Source organism: Tamandua tetradactyla, chromosome 3, assembly GCF_023851605.1.
Source record: "Tamandua tetradactyla isolate mTamTet1 chromosome 3, mTamTet1.pri, whole genome shotgun sequence".
Taxonomy (NCBI): Eukaryota; Metazoa; Chordata; class Mammalia; order Pilosa; family Myrmecophagidae; genus Tamandua; species Tamandua tetradactyla.
This window is the reverse complement of record NC_135329.1, coordinates 137,544,839-137,564,065: the sequence shown is the minus strand read 5'-3', so window position 1 is coordinate 137,564,065 and position 19,227 is coordinate 137,544,839. Positions and strand designations below refer to the sequence as shown.

Sequence of the window (19,227 nt, the reverse complement as noted above, 5' to 3'; positions counted from 1 at the left end):
AAGAAATTTTGAAGACAGCTGGCTAGCTCATATCATCACAAAACCCAGTGAAGACATTTCTGCAACCTAATGAAAGAGCATCAGCAAAATTTATATCAATATGATATCATCTCTTCTACAGTTCCTTCTGGAAATAAAAAACATACTTTCAGTCATTTACTTACTAAATTGTCCTACCAATATGAAAACAAGAACAACATATGTAGTTAGACCATGTATAGTAATTTGAAGATTATATTTATGTACATAGTATGCATACAATAAATACCTGCAGCATGTTGAACAAATTTTTAAGAACAGTTAGGTTGAGCCTCATTAACACTATAGCTTCTGAAATATCAAAGCTGACCTAGGATAGCACTGTTTGGATTATTTTGTCAAAAGTTCCAGAAAATGTATAATGAATGTTATTGTCGACATACTGCTAACATTTATTAATTTTATAGGTAGACAAGCAGCCCAGGTATGAATACAACCTCTACATGTATATTTATTTTGTCATCTTTATCATCTTCGGGTCATTCTTCACTTTGAACCTGTTCATTGGTGTCATCATAGATAATTTCAACCAACAGAAAAAGAAGATAAGTATTTCAAGTATTTCTTCATTGCAATGAAATGAACAATTTTTTTCCAAAAACTATGTGAAATTCAGTTAGTACTCCCTTTCATTAGAGTGCCATTTATTTTTCAAACAATTTACCAGTCTACCATTACAGATATACTTCATTTCCTTCATCTTTCAACAGAAATTTCCAAGTTCATTTTTATAAAGCAAAATCAATTCAGCTTTTCTTCAGTATTCCCCAGAAAGACTTAAATAATTAAGGAAAACTAAGGCATTATTTTATTCATTAGTAGTTACTCTGTTGTGTTCTGAGACACTGTTCTCTATGGTATGTGCTGGGGGGTGTGGGGGGACAATATAAGATATGGTTCCTGAGCTCAGAGAGTTTATATTATGGAAGACATGATGCATGCAGTGAAATTGACTGTTGTACATCAGGCACTCTCTGAGATTTTTATCTCATTAATCTTTGCGTCACCACAAGAAATATTATTATAGACTCTTACAAATGAGAAAATGGGGTGATTTACCCAAGAGTCAGCAGTTGATTGCATGCATCCTGTGTCCAGCCTGTATGCTGCATCCCCCAATACTGTAATCAATAATGACAAAAAATGTACATGGGAAGTAAGACAAACAGATTCTGCTGGGGATGCTATAGAAGGTTTTATGAAATATGTGAAAACCGAGCAGGCCTTGGATAGGATGACGTAGCAACTGGAACAAAGAAGGATGGGTAATCCAGTTGAAGGGAAACAAATGTGTGAACAAATGCATAGCAACAACAAAATAGGCAGATGTTTAAGGAGTAGAAATCCATGAAGGTAGGATGGAGCTTAAGATTTGAAAGGAGAAATGATAGGAAATAAGGTTTTGACTTGCTTGAGCCAGATATGAGAAGTCATATTAGACATTTTTCCATAGCTGCTGATGAATCATTGAAGTGTTTTGAGCAAGGAAAAACATATAAGCAGGACACTGATTTTTTTTTAGACCCTATGATATGTCTGATCCCCTGTAAAGTATTTCACGCATGTAATGTTAAGTTTTAAAAGAAATCTAGAAGATACAAGTATTCTCACTTAACCTCTCGGAAAGGTTACATTACTTGCACACGGTTTGACAGTCAGGAAGTACCTTTTTCATAGATCTAATATCAAAGTCACTTTTTCCAGACTTTGAACTGAACTTTAATAAAAAATGAATCTAGCAATGCAGATATATTCACTTAAGAGATTTTGGAGGTAGAGTTTATATAATATTGTTGGTGATTTGTAAGTCAGAGAAGTCAATGTCTCAGATTTCTGTCATTGGCTGGGTTTCTGTGGCTGTAGCACCATCCTCAGGAAAAGAGACCTTCAGAGGTTGGAGGGTAGAAATACATGAGGGAATAATTCCAAGTCCTGTCTCAACATCTAAAAGAGGACAGCTGTGCATGCATTGAAGCTTCATCAGTGCATGGGATTGACAATTCACAACGAAAGAAGAATTTATAAAACAATGTTAAAATGTTGTTTATGCTATGTTTCCAAGTATAAATGTTTATTTTACAGAGATTTGTTTTAAATTCCATGTTCCATTCTTACATTTTATATCAGAGAGTCAAACTTAGTTAATGGGACAGAGGATCTTGATTAATTACTAATTAATCTTTAAAGTCATATTGCAAAGTATACCTTAAATTTCAATTTAGTTGTTTCTTTGAACTTTGATCATTATACATTCGTATATGTGAGACGTAAGCATACTCATGATTCCACGACATTTCCTGTGCAGGTTAAATTAAACACAAGTCTAGAAAGAGCAGGATGGCCACGGATAGAACAGACATAGTCCTAATTACTTTGATCCCTTTGCTTTGAGATGTTATAATAAGAATTTCCACTGCAGGAGAAAAGGTAGGGTAGGTTGACACATCACTGTCAGGCAAAAGTCACCGCTTTAGAAACACTGACAACTACCATTACATTACCCCTTACCATGCTTCTAAGTATTCCACCTTGAAATCCAAGCATACCTTTTATGTTCTGCCCTTTGCTGAATGACTCTGGATTCCTTTCCACTGGGGGAAAGCAAGAAGAAGGAAGCAACACTTCAGATAATTAGCAGCCACTATGTGCTACGCAGGAGGCCTGGTGGTAGATGCTTTGTATTTATATGAACTCATCTAATCCACAAAACTTATGAAAGTGGTATCTTTATACGAAATGTGTAAACTGGGGCCAAGAGAGAAGTCACTAGTTTCAAATCAATTAACAGGTCACTTGCAGAGTCAGGAATCAAAGGTCTTTTCTACTTCAAAGCCCAGATTTTTTCCACAATACAGCGTTCCCTCTTAATGCTTTTTACTTCAGTCTCACCATATGACTCTGCCGGCCACCCACACCCCTTTGCACTGGAGTTGCAGTTGTAAAGTTAAAGTGAATTATACTTAAAGAGATTAGGAAACTTACCCAAGGATAGCAGGGAGGGATGTGAACAGAGACGACCTTACACGAGAACTAAACTCTTCATCACCGTGTAATATACCTTTAACATAGAGGCTTACAGAAAAAGGACAACCTGACTTCTGGGATTTCTCCCACCTAGTGGTGCACTCTGCACAAGGCCCGTGTAAACTATAGCAAAACAAAACAGCAGCAAAAGCTTCTCTATTGGAATGTCTTGTAATCTCTTAGTTTCATCCCGCCCTTCATCATTCCCTTGTGATACCCTTGACAACCAGGGTATCACAAAACCTTCTACTTCCCTTTTCAGCTCTAATACAGAGTTTGTTCCCCCGTGTTTTCCTACCTTTTTATCTGGTAAGTTCTTAGGCTGTGATACTCGGCCCCTACTCATGAGCAATGAAGGATGTGGTTGTCTCCCATTCCTGGCATCAATAGATCAGATGAATAAAGTCTTCCTATTTACTGGAGATGAGGCCAATTAAAACATTCCAAGAGAGAAAGGGAAGTGTGCATTTGAAGACTTATCTCTATGTGATAAATATAGAAAATGAAGTAATGTAGGAAGATATACATTACCCATCCAGGAGAACTAAGGGGAAAAACCATAACCAGATTATCTTTCACACCAGGAACCTACAAGTAGAGATTTCGGAACTGTGTATTCTCACAAAAAATTCATTAGTACGTGGGTTATATAAATTTATACCTTGACTGAAATTGTGATATTCCAGACCTGTGTAGACTATATGTGAATCTGTATAGAACGTTACAGATAGTTTAAAGAAATTAGTAGAACCTGGAAAAAACAACCCAAATTTCTCACATCCTTTTGTGATATTTTGGCTTTTCCCATGCTTGGCCACAGACCATATATATATATTTTTTTAATGTGGAAATAACTTTTATTTTTAATTTCCATAAGTAAAAAAGTTATGACATTTTAAACTGTTAAGATTTAATTGATACATAGTTAACCTCATGCAACATTAATGTTTTTCCTTTTCTTGCAAATACTCAAGTACAATTTATCCTTGAAAAAATAGACTAAATGATGTTGCATGTAACAATTCTGTGAAGAACAGTCTGCTGCATACATGTTTTTTTCCTTGTTCATGAAATACTGGGTAAGAGTATGTCAATAGAACCTCTCTCTTAAAGGAGAAAAAATGGTTTCTAATCTTTATTATGTTTCCACAAACAAAACCTATCACTTTTCACAATAAGCAGAAAATAATATATAGTCAAAAAGAGCTAACCTGAAATCAATTATCCATTTGTCAAAAGGCAACAGATAAAGTGTGAGGACATCAACATAACAAGAATGGTGACTCAGTTTTTACCTTATAACTGGTTCACAAAATAATAAGATTAACATACAGTCTATCAGTCTATATGAATTCTGTGTCACATTTCCCCTCTTTTATAATGAAAGAAAATGGGTTTAATGTTTGAGGGGAGAGTTAGAATGATCTGGTTGCTTCAAGGAACTATCAAAGTATCAAAACCTCCTTTAGATGTGGTGAGATGTGAGCATTTCATTGTTGATCCTTAAAGCTTATGTTTTCTTTCAATATTCAAATTGAAAAGCCTGTCAGGTCAGTGACCCTGGATTATTGTTAATTTCCTCACCACCTAGAACCCAATTGTGCACTATGTCGACACCCAGCAAAGAGCTTTACTTGAAATTCCTTTTTTTGGAACTAAAGAGGTAGCAGAGAATTTCTTGATTTATGTATATGAAAATGTGTACATATTCATTACTTATCAGTTAAAGGAAGGATGGCACATTAAAATGAACACGAATAATTTTAAAACTAGTATTATTTCAGCTACTGTTTTTGGCCACTACTTCTTCCAAGCATCTGAAATATTTGCCAAATCATCATAGAAAATATTCATTCTTTTCTTTTAACCCTTTTTGTGTATAGGGTCAAGTGGCCCTACATAGGTTATCCTTTCAAATTGTATTTATAATTACTTTGCCTATAATAAAATACTTTTCCTTATTATATTAATTTATTTTTAAACCTATCTTGATAATATAAAGAAAGTTCTGAACATCCAGACAATGATTCTGGTTTTAAATAGATTTGTTTTTTTTATGTCTCTTTACCTCGGAGGTCAAGACATCTTTATGACAGAAGAACAGAAAAAATACTATAATGCAATGAAAAAGCTGGGTTCCAAGAAGCCACAAAAGCCAATTCCTCGGCCAGGGGTAAAAATAATTATTGTATTTAATATGTAAATTTTTTAATTACTTTTAATTCATCTTACATGCACAACTATTTTTTTTTACCATAAATGCATGCTTTTAATTTTTTTAAGTACTTATAAAACTGAATACAACACATTGGCTAAAGTAGAATACCAAAGTAGAAATTTAGAGACATTGTTTTATTACCTGCTTATGATGGAGGCAGTAGAGAGGACATTATCTCAGGTAAAATTCACCTCTGATCATGGCAATTCATATGTGACATACCAGGATGACAGCCTATAAACAAGTGTAAGAATACATGGTTCACAGAAGTCTGATGCAATGAAAGTCAACAGAATAAAAACAGTTTTTATTTACTCTTTAAATTCAACCCATTGATAATAGTTCTTGTGCAAAGCAAGAACCCATGACCAGAAATGTTTTATGTACGTTTTTGAAGATCTTTTTCTTTATAGATGTAATGATTTGTGGATACCACTTGCAAATTTTATTCTACATTTTGTATTGTTCTTGTTTCTTTGCAGAATAAGCTCCAAGGATGTATATTTGACCTAGTAACAAACCAAGCTTTTGATATCACCATCATGGTTCTTATCTGTCTGAACATGGTAACCATGATGGTAGAGAAAGAGGGGCAGAGTGAATATATGACTGAAGTTTTATATTGGATAAATGTGGTTTTCATTATCCTTTTCACTGGAGAATGTGTACTGAAACTCATCTCTCTCAGACACTATTACTTCACGATAGGATGGAACATTTTTGATTTTGTGGTTGTGATTCTTTCCATTGTAGGTAAGAACATTTATTAGTCAGATTTTAATTTAAGATATAACTAAATACCATGGGGGCTCAGAGAATTTTTCTGAATTCTTGAGTGTATATTTACTTTTGAGTAAGTTGGTATAATGAAAGAATGGGGAAAAAAAACAACAAAGCCTTTGTGTCAGAAGCTCCAGGCCAAATGTTTTCTACTCGCTGAAAGCACATGTTATAATCCTTGATATTTATTTTCTAAGATTAGCCTTCTCAAAGGTAGTTACTATATTTGTATGATGTGTCTTGGAAGACCAATACAGGACCTGAAGTCAGTTTAGTTTTAGCACACATGAGATCTGTCCTTGGATTAATGATAACATCAATAGCCAGAATATCTGTGAATATTTGTGGAAATATTTCCTGAATTCAGCATGAAGTTAAGATCTCAAATGTGCCAGCTTATTTCTTATGACTTAATACTTGGCAAGTCTATAAAATGCAATCATTTCCCATCCAACCACTGTCATATCTCTGATTTACAGTACATGAGTCTATATTTCTTCCCATTTCTTTTCATAGCTGTTTTTTGATCCTCTTTTCATTACCTGCGTATGTCTTGCCTAATATATTAAGATTGCACTGTTAGAATTATGTTTTAGATAGGGAGGGATTTTAGATAAAGATTAAATACAGATGATCAAACAGGCCCAGAAAGGTTAAAGGTCACATAAAACCAAATACTGAGTGCCACAAAACTTAAAGTAGGCAATAAAAAAAAAATCTTAGTATCACCTCAAAATGTAAGAAAAAGTAAAATTTAGATAGGAGTCACACTACAAGCATAATAATAAACGCATTCCCATTACTTCAAGAAAAAGAAAAGTCTCCATCATTTCTATTTTTAATACAGTTTTATTGAGATATTGTCAAACACCATTCAGGCCATCCAAAGTATATTATCAGTGGCTCACAGTCCCATCACGTGGTTGTGCATTCATCACTACAATCAATCTTAGAATGTTTTCATTACTCCAAAGTTAAAAATATATAAAAGAAAGTCCAAAATGTCCCTTACCCCATATCCCCCCTATTGTTGACCCAGTATATTTGTTACTGTTGATGAAAGAATAGTAAGATATTATGGTTAACTATAATCCATAATTTTCAATAGGTACATTTTTCTCAAATACCCCTCTATTATTAACTCCTTGTAAAAGTGTCATATATTCTGATTCATGAAAGAACTTTTATATTTGTATTATTTAATATAATACAAATATTTTAATACAAATATTTATATGTGTATTATCACAGTCATTGTCCGCCACACTGTGTCATACATTCCTATATTTTAACCTCCAGCTTTCCTTCTGGTGACATATGATTCTAAACTACCCCTTTCCACCACATACACTTCAGCCCTATTAATTAAACTCACAATAATGTGCTACCATCACCTCTGTCCATTTCTAAGCATTCAGATCAGCCAGAACATTCTGCATATTTTAAGCAACCACTCCCCATTCTCTAGCCTTATTCTATCTCCTAGTAACCTATTTTCTAAATTTTATGACTGTGAGTTTTTATATAATTACTTCATATTAGTGAAATCAAACAATATTTGTCCTATTGTGTCTGACTTATTCCACTCATCATAATGTCCTCAAGGTCCATCCATGTTATCACCTGCTTCAGGAATTCTTTCCTACTTACTGAAGGGTAATATTCCTTTGTATGTATATACCGCATTTTGTTTATCCATTCATCAGTTGATGGACACTTGGGTTGTTTCCATCTTTTGGCAATTGTGAATAATACGCTATAATCATCAGTGTGCAGGTGCCTGGGTCCTAGCTGTCAGGTCTCTGGGTATATACTGAGTAGCAGGATCGCCAGACTGTAAAGGTAATTCTATGCTTAGGTTTCTGAGGAACCACAAACTATGGTCCAGAGCAGCGCTACCATTTTACATTCCCACTATCAGCAAAGAAGTGTTCCGTTTATCCACATACTCTCCAAACTTGTAGTTTCCCTTTCGTTTAATAGCAGTCATTCTAGTAGATGTGAAATGATACCTCATTATGGTTTTGATCTGCATTTCCCTAATTGCTAGTGAAGATGAGCAACTTTTCATGTCCTTTTTTTTTAACTATTTGTATTTCTTCTTTGGAAAAAATGACTGTTCATGTCTTTCATCTTTGTTTGAATTAGGTTGCTTGTCTTTTTATTGTTGAGTTGTAGGATTTCTTTATATATTCTGGATATCAAACCTTTATCAGATACATAGTTTCCAAATAATTTCTTCTATCAATTCGGCTACCTTTTTACCCACATGGCAAAGTCCTTTGAAGAACAGAAGTATTCAGTTGTAGTTTTTTTTTTTTTTTTTTGAGGGGTTCCCATTTATCTGATTTTTTTCTCTCGTGCCTTGTGCTTTGGGTATAAGGTCTAAGACACTACCTCCTATTACTAGGCCTTGAAGATATCTCCCTATATTTTCTGCTAGGAATTTTATGTTACTGGCTCTATTTATATTTAGGTCTTTGATCCCTTTTGCGTTAATTTAGGTATAGGATATGTGAAAGGGGTCCTCTTTCATTCTTTTGGTTATGGATATCCCATTCTCCTAACATCGTTTACTGAAGAGACTGTTCTGTCCCAGGTGAGTGGATTTGGGAGCCTTGTCAAAAATGAATAGGTCTGTTTCTGAACTCTCAATTCTATTTCATTGATCAATATAGCTATCTTTATGTCAGTACCATGCTGTTTGGACCACTGTGGCTTTATAATATGCTTTAAAGCCAGGAAGGGATAAGTCTTCCCACTTTACTCTTTAAAATGTTTTTACTATTCAAGGCCCCTTTTCCTTCCAAGTAAATTTGATGAATAAAATTTCCATTTCTGCAAAGTAGGTTTTAGAATTTTTTATTGGTATTGCCTGAATCTGTACATCAATTTGGGAAGAATTCACATCTTAACAACATCTAGCCTTCCAATCCATGAACACAGAATGTGTTTCCATTTTTTAGGTCTTCCTAGATTTCTTTTAGCACTGTTTTATAGTTTTCTGTGTACAGATTCTGTACTTGGTTAAGTTTATTCCTAGATAATTGATTCTTTTAGTTGATACTGTGAGTGGAATTTTTTTCTTGATTACCTCCTTGGATGGCTCATTACTAGAGTATAGAAGCCCTACTGATTTCTTTGTGTTGATCCTGTATCCCACCACTTTGCCAAACTTACCTGTTAGTTCAAAAAGCTTTGTCAGTCTTTTTTAGGATTTTCTAAATATAGGATCATGTCATCTGCAAATAGCAACAATTTTACTTCTTCCCTTCTGATTTGACTCTTTTTTTTCTTATCAAATTGCTCTAGCTAGAACTTCTAGCACAGTACTGAATAGCCGCAATGACAGTGGGCATCCCTAGTCTTGTTCCCAATCTTAGAGGGAAAGCTTTCAGTCTCTCACTGTTGAGTACGATGCTAGCTGTGTTTCTTTACATATTCCCTTGATCATGTTAAGGAAGTTTCCTTTGATTCCTATCTTTCAAAGTGTTTTTATCAAGAAAGAATGCTGAATTTTATCAATGTCTTTTCTGCATCAATTAGATGATCATGTGACTTTTCCCTTTCTGTTTGATAACGTGGTATATTACATTGATTGATTTTCTTGTGTTGAATCCTATTACATACTTGGGGTAAAACCCACCTGGTTATGGTGTATAATTCTTTTAATGTGCCATTGAATTAAATTTGCGGGTATTTTGTCAAGGATTTTTGCATCTATGCACATTAGAAAGATTATCCTATGGTTTTCTTTCCTTATAGTATCATTATCTGGCTTTGGTATTAGAGTGATGTTAGCATCATAGGATAAATTAGGTAGTGTTCCCACCTCTTCAATATTTTGGAAGAGTTTGAGCAGGAATGATATTAATTCTTCTTGGGATGCTTGGCAAAATTTCCCTGTGAAGCCATCTAGTCCTGGGCTTTTCTTTGTTGGGAGGTTTTTGATGACTGATGCGATCTCTATTACTGATTGCTTTGTTGAGATCTTCTATTTATCTTCAAGTCAGTGTAAGTTGTTTGTGTGTTTCCAAGAAATTTTCTATTTCACCTAACTTTTCTAGTTTGTTGGCATACAGTGGTTCATAGAATCCTCTTATAATCTTTTTTATTTCTTCAGGGTTCTCGGCTCTTTTTTTTTTTTAACAGTGTTGGCTAATACAATTATATTAAAAAAACAAAGAGGGCAATTTATCTTCAGTTCAAAAAATGATTCAATTACATATTAGAAGGCAAAATTTTATAATATATGTACCAACATTAAGAACTGATTAATATGTGAACAAAAACACAACAGTTTGAAAGAAAATTTAACAACAGGGAACAATTTTATATAACATTTAAGGCCAAAAAAAAAAGTTAGTGCTTTCAATAGAAAAATAGTTCTTATAAATAAACAATAAAAATTCAAGTATCTCAGCAGATACATGGGCAAAGGACCTCAGTAGACTAAAAAAGTTGAAAATAATTAGCATAAAAATATCTAAGACATAAGTAAAATGTTGAGTATTTGTTTTCCACAAATACAGAAAAGTTACACTAGTGAAATTTTCAATAAAGATTTTCTGGTAAAAATTATAAAGAACAGCAGTATTTAGTACTGATGAATATGTGGAACATGAGCAGTTTCGCAAACAGTTTGTACAGATTTTCTGGAGACATGAAACAATATATAACAAAATTTTAAGTATAATATTAGAACCAATTTCTATTAAAAATTAACAAAAGATACTCATGTAACCAGGGAAACCTATACCTATTCAAATATCCATCTCAGCCAAAAATTGTAAAAAAAACCATAAATGCTGTTAATATATGGTTATTTTGTCAGAGCCTTATACAACAATAATAAATTGTTTTTGGAAATATCTCTAACATAATAAAGTAACTAAATAAGTTAAAAAAAACTCATATGATTACATTTGTATGTTTGTATGTTTGCAAGAAAAATGTCTGAAGTGTGAGGCTCAACAGATAGAAATTAGTTATGGTTGGTGATATTTCAGATGATTTGTATTTCTTTTTTGGGGTTGTACTATACTGTTTGAATTTTCTGTATGATAAGCATTATCTCTATAGTAAAAATGTTATCATAAGGAAAAAATATGACTATGAACTTAGTAAAGGGTAGAAAATGTCACAGTGGTAATTGTAATCATTTTCTGTTGATATTGCTTAATCCTTTCTTATGAAATTGCTATCAATATAACATGAGTCCTGAATTCAGATAAGATAGTGAGATATATGAAAGATAAAATATTTAGTGTCAGAATTTACTGTATCATGTGTATTAAAATTTTTTTTCTTTCTCTCCTCACCCAGGTATGTTTCTAGCTGAAATAATAGAAAAATATTTTGTGTCCCCTACCTTGTTCCGAGTCATCCGCCTTGCCAGGATTGGTCGAATCTTGCGTCTGATCAAAGGAGCAAAGGGGATCCGCACACTGCTCTTTGCCTTGATGATGTCCCTTCCTGCGTTGTTTAACATCGGTCTCCTGCTCTTCCTGGTCATGTTCATCTATGCCATCTTTGGAATGTCCAACTTTGCCTACGTTAAGAGGGAAGCTGGGATTAATGACATGTTCAACTTTGAGACCTTTGGTAACAGCATGATCTGCCTGTTCCAAATCACCACTTCTGCTGGCTGGGATGGATTGCTAGCACCTATTCTCAACAGCGCACCACCAGACTGTGACCCAAAGAAAGTTCACCCTGGAAGTTCAGTTGAAGGAGACTGTGGTAGCCCATCTGTTGGGATATTCTATTTTGTCAGTTACATCATCATATCATTTCTGGTTGTGGTGAACATGTACATTGCTGTCATCCTGGAGAACTTCAGCGTTGCTACTGAAGAAAGTACTGAGCCCCTGAGTGAAGATGACTTTGAGATGTTCTATGAGGTGTGGGAGAAATTTGATCCTGATGCCACCCAGTTTATAGAATATAGCAAACTCTCTGATTTTGCAGCTGCCCTGGATCCTCCTCTTCTCATAGCAAAACCAAACAAAGTCCAGCTCATTGCGATGGATCTGCCCATGGTCAGCGGTGACCGGATCCACTGCCTCGACATCTTATTTGCCTTTACAAAGCGTGTTTTGGGTGAAGGTGGAGAGATGGACTCTCTTCGTTCACAGATGGAAGAAAGGTTCATGTCTGCAAATCCTTCTAAAGTGTCCTATGAACCCATCACAACTACTCTAAAGCGAAAACAAGAGGACATATCAGCTACTATCATTCAGCGTGCATATAGACGTTACCGCTTGCGGCAAAATGTTAAGAATTTATCAAGTATATACATAAAAGATGGAGACAAAGATGATGATTTGCCCAAAAAAGAAGATATGGTTTTTATCGTTAATGAGAACTCAAGTCCAGAAAAAACAGATGCAACCCCGTCCACCACCTCTCCACCTTCATATGATAGTGTAACAAAGCCAGACAAAGAGAAATATGAAAAAGACAAAACAGAAAAGGAAGACAAAGGGAAAGATGGCAAGGAAAGCAAAAAATAGTGCTTCATTTTTTATATGTCGTTTACAGCCTGCAAAGGTGATCTATTTGTGTTAAGACTCTTTTAAGGAGGTCTATGCCAAAACTCTTTTTACTAAAATATTCCCAAAGTCAGTGCATTTACTATCTCTGACTCCTTAAGACAAATGGGCAGCATTGGCAGATGGATACTTGTTCACTGGTAAATGAATCTGTAAGAATTGCAAGAGTTGCTCAGTAGGGATTGTTGATAACAGCTGACAATCATGATTTAAATCATTTTTGCTTTTAATGAATCAGAATACCATGTAGAAAATTTCACATCTGTCTTGTCAACTTTTCACAGAATTGTAATCATTCATTGTTTCCCATGTAAACAGACACACCCCCCACCTACAAGCTACATACACATATACACCTAACTAGGAAAATATCTATTTGGAAATCGATAAAAGTATTTTGCCATGGCTTTTGCAATGAGATGTACTGTTAGAAGTAATGAACATTAATAATGAATGTTTAGTTAAAACAACTTATTAGGAAGCAAGAGTCTTTCATCCATGTTCATAGATCATTCTATATTTTGAGGTGCTTAAATTTACTTCCCATTGCATCAGAACAATTTATCTGTGCCTATAAAAATCTCAAGGAATTGAAAACCTGTGTGGGCTAATCATTCAACAAATACTTTTAGTTAATCTTCACTCTTATACCACCCAGGATAAGACCTACTCTTAGAGTACTGTGCTTAATATTCTGTCTTTCCTATATCCCCCTTTGTTCACATAATAATTACGGAATAGGAAAAATTATTCTAAGTACATATCACGTTCCTCAAAATTAAAAACTGAAAACAACAAAGATAAAAAGTAACTACAAAAGCTTGGTTTACTATTTTTCATGCAATCCAACACTGGACTGTGCCGTCCCAAAATAACTGTAATGGCCCAACTCAGACTCTTATCACATTTTTCTGCTTTCTTATGCAGTATTGTTTAGTCATCTTTTAGTTCTAAGCAAAGCTGATGTTTCCCTTCAGTGAAGTGCTTTTGGGTATGCGAATAGGTATTTGATACCACAGTACATTGTTTCAAGCAGACAATGACTAGGGCAGAGTATTTACTGCATCACTGTATACCATCCTAAGTGTGTTTGACAAGCTTTCAAGCCATAATATATGGCACGCTTTCAACACAGACTTGCATGTAGTATGACAAAAAGAGCATTAGGCTGGGATCCTTGCCAACTTGCTTTCTTGGCACTGCTGTTCTTTCATCTATAAAATGAGAGGATGTCACAGTCTCCTCTAACATGTTATGGTTCTGAGGAATATTTTGCATCATTCAATAACATACCCCTAGTTTATAGTTTACCAACCATAAATATTCATTTTTCCTTAGCAGTTGTCATCCTCCCAGGGATATAGAAATCTTGTTAAAAAAAAAAAAAGTTGTCAATCGTGACTTGAAAAGTAATGGCCACAATGCAATTTTTTTCATGAGTTTAATTCAGGAATATGAGATCTTTTTCTATCACGTTATTTATGCACTGGCAAAAATTGAGTGACATAAGTAGAATGTTTATTTATTTAGAGTGTTTTTTTAATGGGGAATTTTGAATAAAATATATAGAACATGTCATTCATTTGCTTTATAAATTAAAAAAGAACATAAATTCTATTTTATAATAAGTACTTAAACTAATTAATGAGAAAGGAGATTTAAACATACCTATAGAGATGAAGAGGTGTGGGTAGAAAACGAGCCAGAAAGAAAAGCCTAAGAAATAGACATGAGAAAGACAAAAAGATTCTTCCATAAAAACCTGATTAGAAAAAAAAAAATTATTAGAAAAAATTTAAACTGTATTGTATTTTGCAAAAACACCTATGAAGGAGATGATCATTTCTAATCATTTGTCCCAAGATACAAGATTCTTTACACGTATGTTCAAGAATTAGTCTGGGGTTATTTGAGCTACTTTTTAATTTAATACAAAAGATACCATGCAGTGTTTTCCTCAACTATGTAGAGCATTGCATAACATGCCTGCTAAGCCTGTCAAAAGTGGTTTTGGCTGTTTAATTAGGAAAGCATAAAAATATATATTACAGTTATAACCATTTTTTCACATTCAATTAAGAAATTGACATCACCTTAAACTTGAATTCAGTCCATCTTCATTATTTTAAACCCATATAACTGCATTTTGAATATTTATATAAAACAATATGAAAATATTTATGGAAGTCAAGTTTATGTGTAAACTTATTATTAATAGTTTCACATTTAAAAGCCAAAAATATTGTCAACTGAGTCCTCACATTTCTTCTTAGCATTTCAACAAAAAAATTGCAAATTTACTCTTTCCTGTTTCATGCAGCACCTATTTAATGCTGATTTATAATTTTTACAGACTAAAACATGATTAGGATATCTATATATGTTTTTATCCCAGGAATGTCTACTCATGTCTCTTTATCAATTAAAAACAATATTTGGAACTTGCTCATAAGTAGTGTAAGCTTAGAGTAAAAATAGACTCCTCTTTTCATGTAGCACTGTGTTACTGATTATGATATATCAATCTCCAGAAGGCTAATATTTAAATTACATGATCAGTGAACTTATTTCACCTATTGATGTTGAATGGCAGTTACACTGCAAAGTTTCAATTAAAATGGAAGCAAAGGAATTTCAATAAAAATCCATACATAGAATTTAGATGAATGTAGGAGATTCTTATTTTGCCTTTTTGACTGCTACATAATTTGCAAAAGATATAAGTGATTTGAGGGCTCTTTCTAAGCGCTGATTGTTGAAAACCTCAACCCAGAATGTTCAGCATGATTTTATAGAATTTTGATAGCTTTATTAAAATTAATTAAGATGAAATGTATATGTAAATAATACAGTTCTAAATAGCAATTTTGGTAAAATATTACTGGGAATAATGAAAGAGGGCTAGCTAAATTAGAATGGCCAAGAAATTGGCCTGGGTTTAGGACCTGTATGTAGAGGCAACATCTTTCTTTTGTATCTGTGGTTTATTATGTTACTATATTCTTGAGGAAAATAATCAAGAATTGCATCATGAAAATAAGTGAATAGCCATGAATATAATAATGCTGTTTACATAGAATTCTTCAAGATTTCATAGATCTGTGAATGCTCCAAATGTTTGAATTTGTCATAAATTATATTGTAGTTATACTTGAGACTTACACATTGTAATAGAAGCCAAAAATAAAAGTCAAAAAATAAAATTATGTTTGTATGTATTTTCTGTCTAATGTACCCTTTTTTAAAGGTAAATTCAGTGCATCCCTAAATAAGCTGTAGCTACTAATAGTTCATTTTTTTTTTTTTAATTAAAAGATGGGCAGTTCAAATGCCCTTCAAAAGAAGTCTTCCTGTATGAGAAAAATGAGACTCAAGTATATAAAGTCCTGCAGCCATTCATGAAAATCCAAACAGGGGTAGTACAGGAGGGGAAAATTTATACAGGAAGTGAAAATACACAAACATTTAACCTATTGTCATTATGTATCTTTTGTGTGATAGACATGGAGAGGTAGTATAGCGTTCATAATGACTAACAGCACAAATTCTAGAGTCAGGACTATACTTGCATCTTGACCATGACCCTTGGAGTTTTCTGAATATTTTATTTAATCTAAGTTTGCCTCAACTTTCTCATCTGTTAAATAGGGATGAATACTTCCTCACAATAGAGCTGTAAGGATAATATGAGACAATCCACATGAAGCAATTAGTACTAGTGGTTAGTGTGGCTGCCATTTTGGCTCTAAAAATGTAAGAGCCAAGCTACCTCTGTATCACACAGGAGCACAATGTATTCTCCATAGATATTAAATGGTGGTAGTAGTTCCTTTATTTTATGTGGCTAAGTATAAATATAGTAACCGAGAGAATCTTGTGCATTCTATTGGCAGGTAGTGAAAATTTAGTGATGTGGAATACATATCAAAATATTTCAAAAATCCAGCTGTCACTGATATTAATGAACTCAGCAACAAGCTAAAATCAGGAAGCATGTACATTTACAAAGTTTAACTTGCCTTACGAGAAAATTTGGAGGTGATAGTTTCCCGATTTAGCTAAATAGTTCATCTAAAAGTCCATTTTATTTTAGCTGCAAGCATCCAGTTCTATGTATGAACTTTAAGTAAGGTACACTAAAAAAAATTGTGGCTATGCTGGGCCATTGTTTAAACCTCATCTGTTACTATATTGATCATATAAAAAGTTGTAGAATATTCCTAGGGACCTCTATACTAGCAAGTTGTCCTAGTCACCTTGCAAAATAAAATTACAATCCATCTCAACATAACTGATTGGCATGAACATGAAATTCCCATAGCAAAGCCAAATCCTGCCACGCTATAGAACACATTATACCATAATGCAAGTGAAATGAACTGGGCTGTGCACGGCAATCTCTCTCAAGGGAGAAGACAGAAATTGCATACTAGCTAGAGCAGAGGCGAGCTTTGCTGCAACAGCATTTGTGCACTCAGGAAGGGCAATATGAATAATTGAAACCCTAAACAAGCAATCAAGTAGACATGCTATACTTGACCCTACTACTCTGAGAGCTGTGTAACTGGATACCTGCATTAACAATTGATCTGTCTGAGAAGAAAGCTAATTTTATGAGATTTGAGGAATCTCTAATATCTGCATCAAGCGCCTTAGCTTGAATCTCATTTAATGTATTTTTCTATAAATTATTGAACCAACAAGCAATAAATAAAACAATGGGCAATAAGTATATAGAAAAAAATTCAGAGCATGTTAATTATTTTAAAAATCTAGGAGAATGAGACAGAAATTCCAGATGTGATATATGCAGGCATGTCCTAATCCAATTTTATTTCCTACAAAACCAAATGCATTCAATTTAGTTAATTTCCAGCAGGTGACTAGCAACAGTTTAGACGTCTTTATGAACCAATCAGAATAATAGAAAGTAAAGACAGATCTTAAAAGTATTCGGTCATATTCTTTTTTTACAGAAAAGCAATTCTTTTCTAAAACAGCATCACAAGTCACCTCTATTTTCAGAGTTCTATAAAATGTGGAATTTCAGGAAAATCCAATATAAATATTCAGTAAATATTAAGGCCCTTCCCATTAAAATATATCTGTTTCCAAATTAACTTAAGCTGGGTCTTCCAGCACTGCTTTTTAAGGAAAAATGTTCTTTTACATGTGGCTGGCTCTTCATCTCTCAAGGAATCTCCAACTTTATTGCCTTGTTATTTGTAAATACCTTTTATCTGTTGTATTCTGTCCACTGAGAAAACTTAAATATGTGCTCTCTCTCTCTCTGGCTCTTAGGCTGTCCATGGTAAACTGGCAATCTTTGTTATAAGAAAGAATTTCATCCTGCTTATCTCAGGAAAGGCTATAAACCAATTCTTATATAATAATTATTTATAAAAGAACTGAAAAAGGAGGGAAATCAAACATATGTGTCCACATAGAAGGCCCAGCTAACTGTAGCCAGACTCCCTCCTCAGAAACTATGAGATAATAAATGTGTTGTTTTAGACTGTTAACTTTATGGTAATTTGTCAAAAGGAAAAGAAAACTAACAAATCCCCACTATACTCCAATGTCCCATGTTAAAGCATGGATACAGATCATCACATGGCTGCTAGGCAATGTTATTTTATCAAATTCCAGTGTCCACGTAGGCTGTTGAACTAAAGCTAGAGGGATGCCAGAGAGGAAGGTTTGCACACTAACCTCACTTACAAAAAACTGATATATAAAATGAAATGCCAACCTTAGTTTTATTAAAAGTTATTCAAGTCTACCATCCAGTAACCCCCTTACTGGCATTAAGACACTTTCTTTATTAAATTAACAATCAGAAGCCAAGGTAAATCGGTAAATGTAGTGATATTTGCTCTAGGTCATTGAGAATCTGAAGTACACTTGATCCACTAATGCCAAAGAGATCTGCAGCACACGTGTATCAAAATGTTGTGTGTGACACATGTGTTTCTACATAAAATATATTGAGGGAGGATTAACTATATTGAGTCTTAGCGAATATTTTATATTAAGTTATACATCTCAGCAAAAACATACTCTTAATCTTAACCCATGTTCCAATGGGCATGAACCCATTTATAAATAGGACTTTTTGAAAATGTTATTTTTAGTTAAGATGTGGCCAAATGAAGCAGGCTGAGTCTTAATGCATGTTACTAGAGGCCTTATAAAGAGAAGAAACTGGAGGCTTTATCAGACGGTCACAGAGAAGAATGAATTCAGCAGAAATTGAAAGAGCAGACACAGGTGAGAGAGACCACCATGTGATAGGAGCTAGAGATGCCAGCCAAGGAACCCCAAGGATTGCTGGCAGCATTTTACAGACTCCAGGAGAGGGCAAGCCTTGCCAATATATTGATTTTGGACTTGTAGCCTCAAATCTATAAGCCAATAAATTCCTGTCATTAAACTAAAACCAGTTTGTAGAATTTGAGATAGTGGCTTCAGCAAATTAAGAGAGGAACATACCTCACTTCAGCATATGATATGCTTTGAAGAATACAAAAAGAGGCCATGCCATCATAGAGAAAGGTAGACCCACACCTTATTAAAATGTCTCAAATTTTGGCTGATTTACAATATGATTTT

At 34.0% G+C, this 19,227-nt stretch overlaps 1 protein-coding gene across 2 annotated transcripts in view; it reads left to right on the top strand.

Moving 5' to 3' along the window:
- SCN9A (sodium voltage-gated channel alpha subunit 9) overlaps nucleotides 1-15,797 on the top strand; it is a 180,572-nt gene extending 164,775 nt beyond the window's left edge. For both annotated transcript variants that reach the window (XM_077154056.1, XM_077154055.1), the window contains exons 24-27: nucleotides 447-584; nucleotides 5,132-5,236; nucleotides 5,764-6,034; nucleotides 11,387-15,797. In XM_077154056.1, coding sequence (XP_077010171.1) covers nucleotides 447-584; nucleotides 5,132-5,236; nucleotides 5,764-6,034; nucleotides 11,387-12,576 — 1,704 coding nt within the window. In that variant the 3' untranslated portion in view covers nucleotides 12,577-15,797. The remainder of the gene's footprint in view (nucleotides 1-446; nucleotides 585-5,131; nucleotides 5,237-5,763; nucleotides 6,035-11,386) is intronic.
- Nucleotides 15,798-19,227: the final 3,430 nt, after the last annotated feature.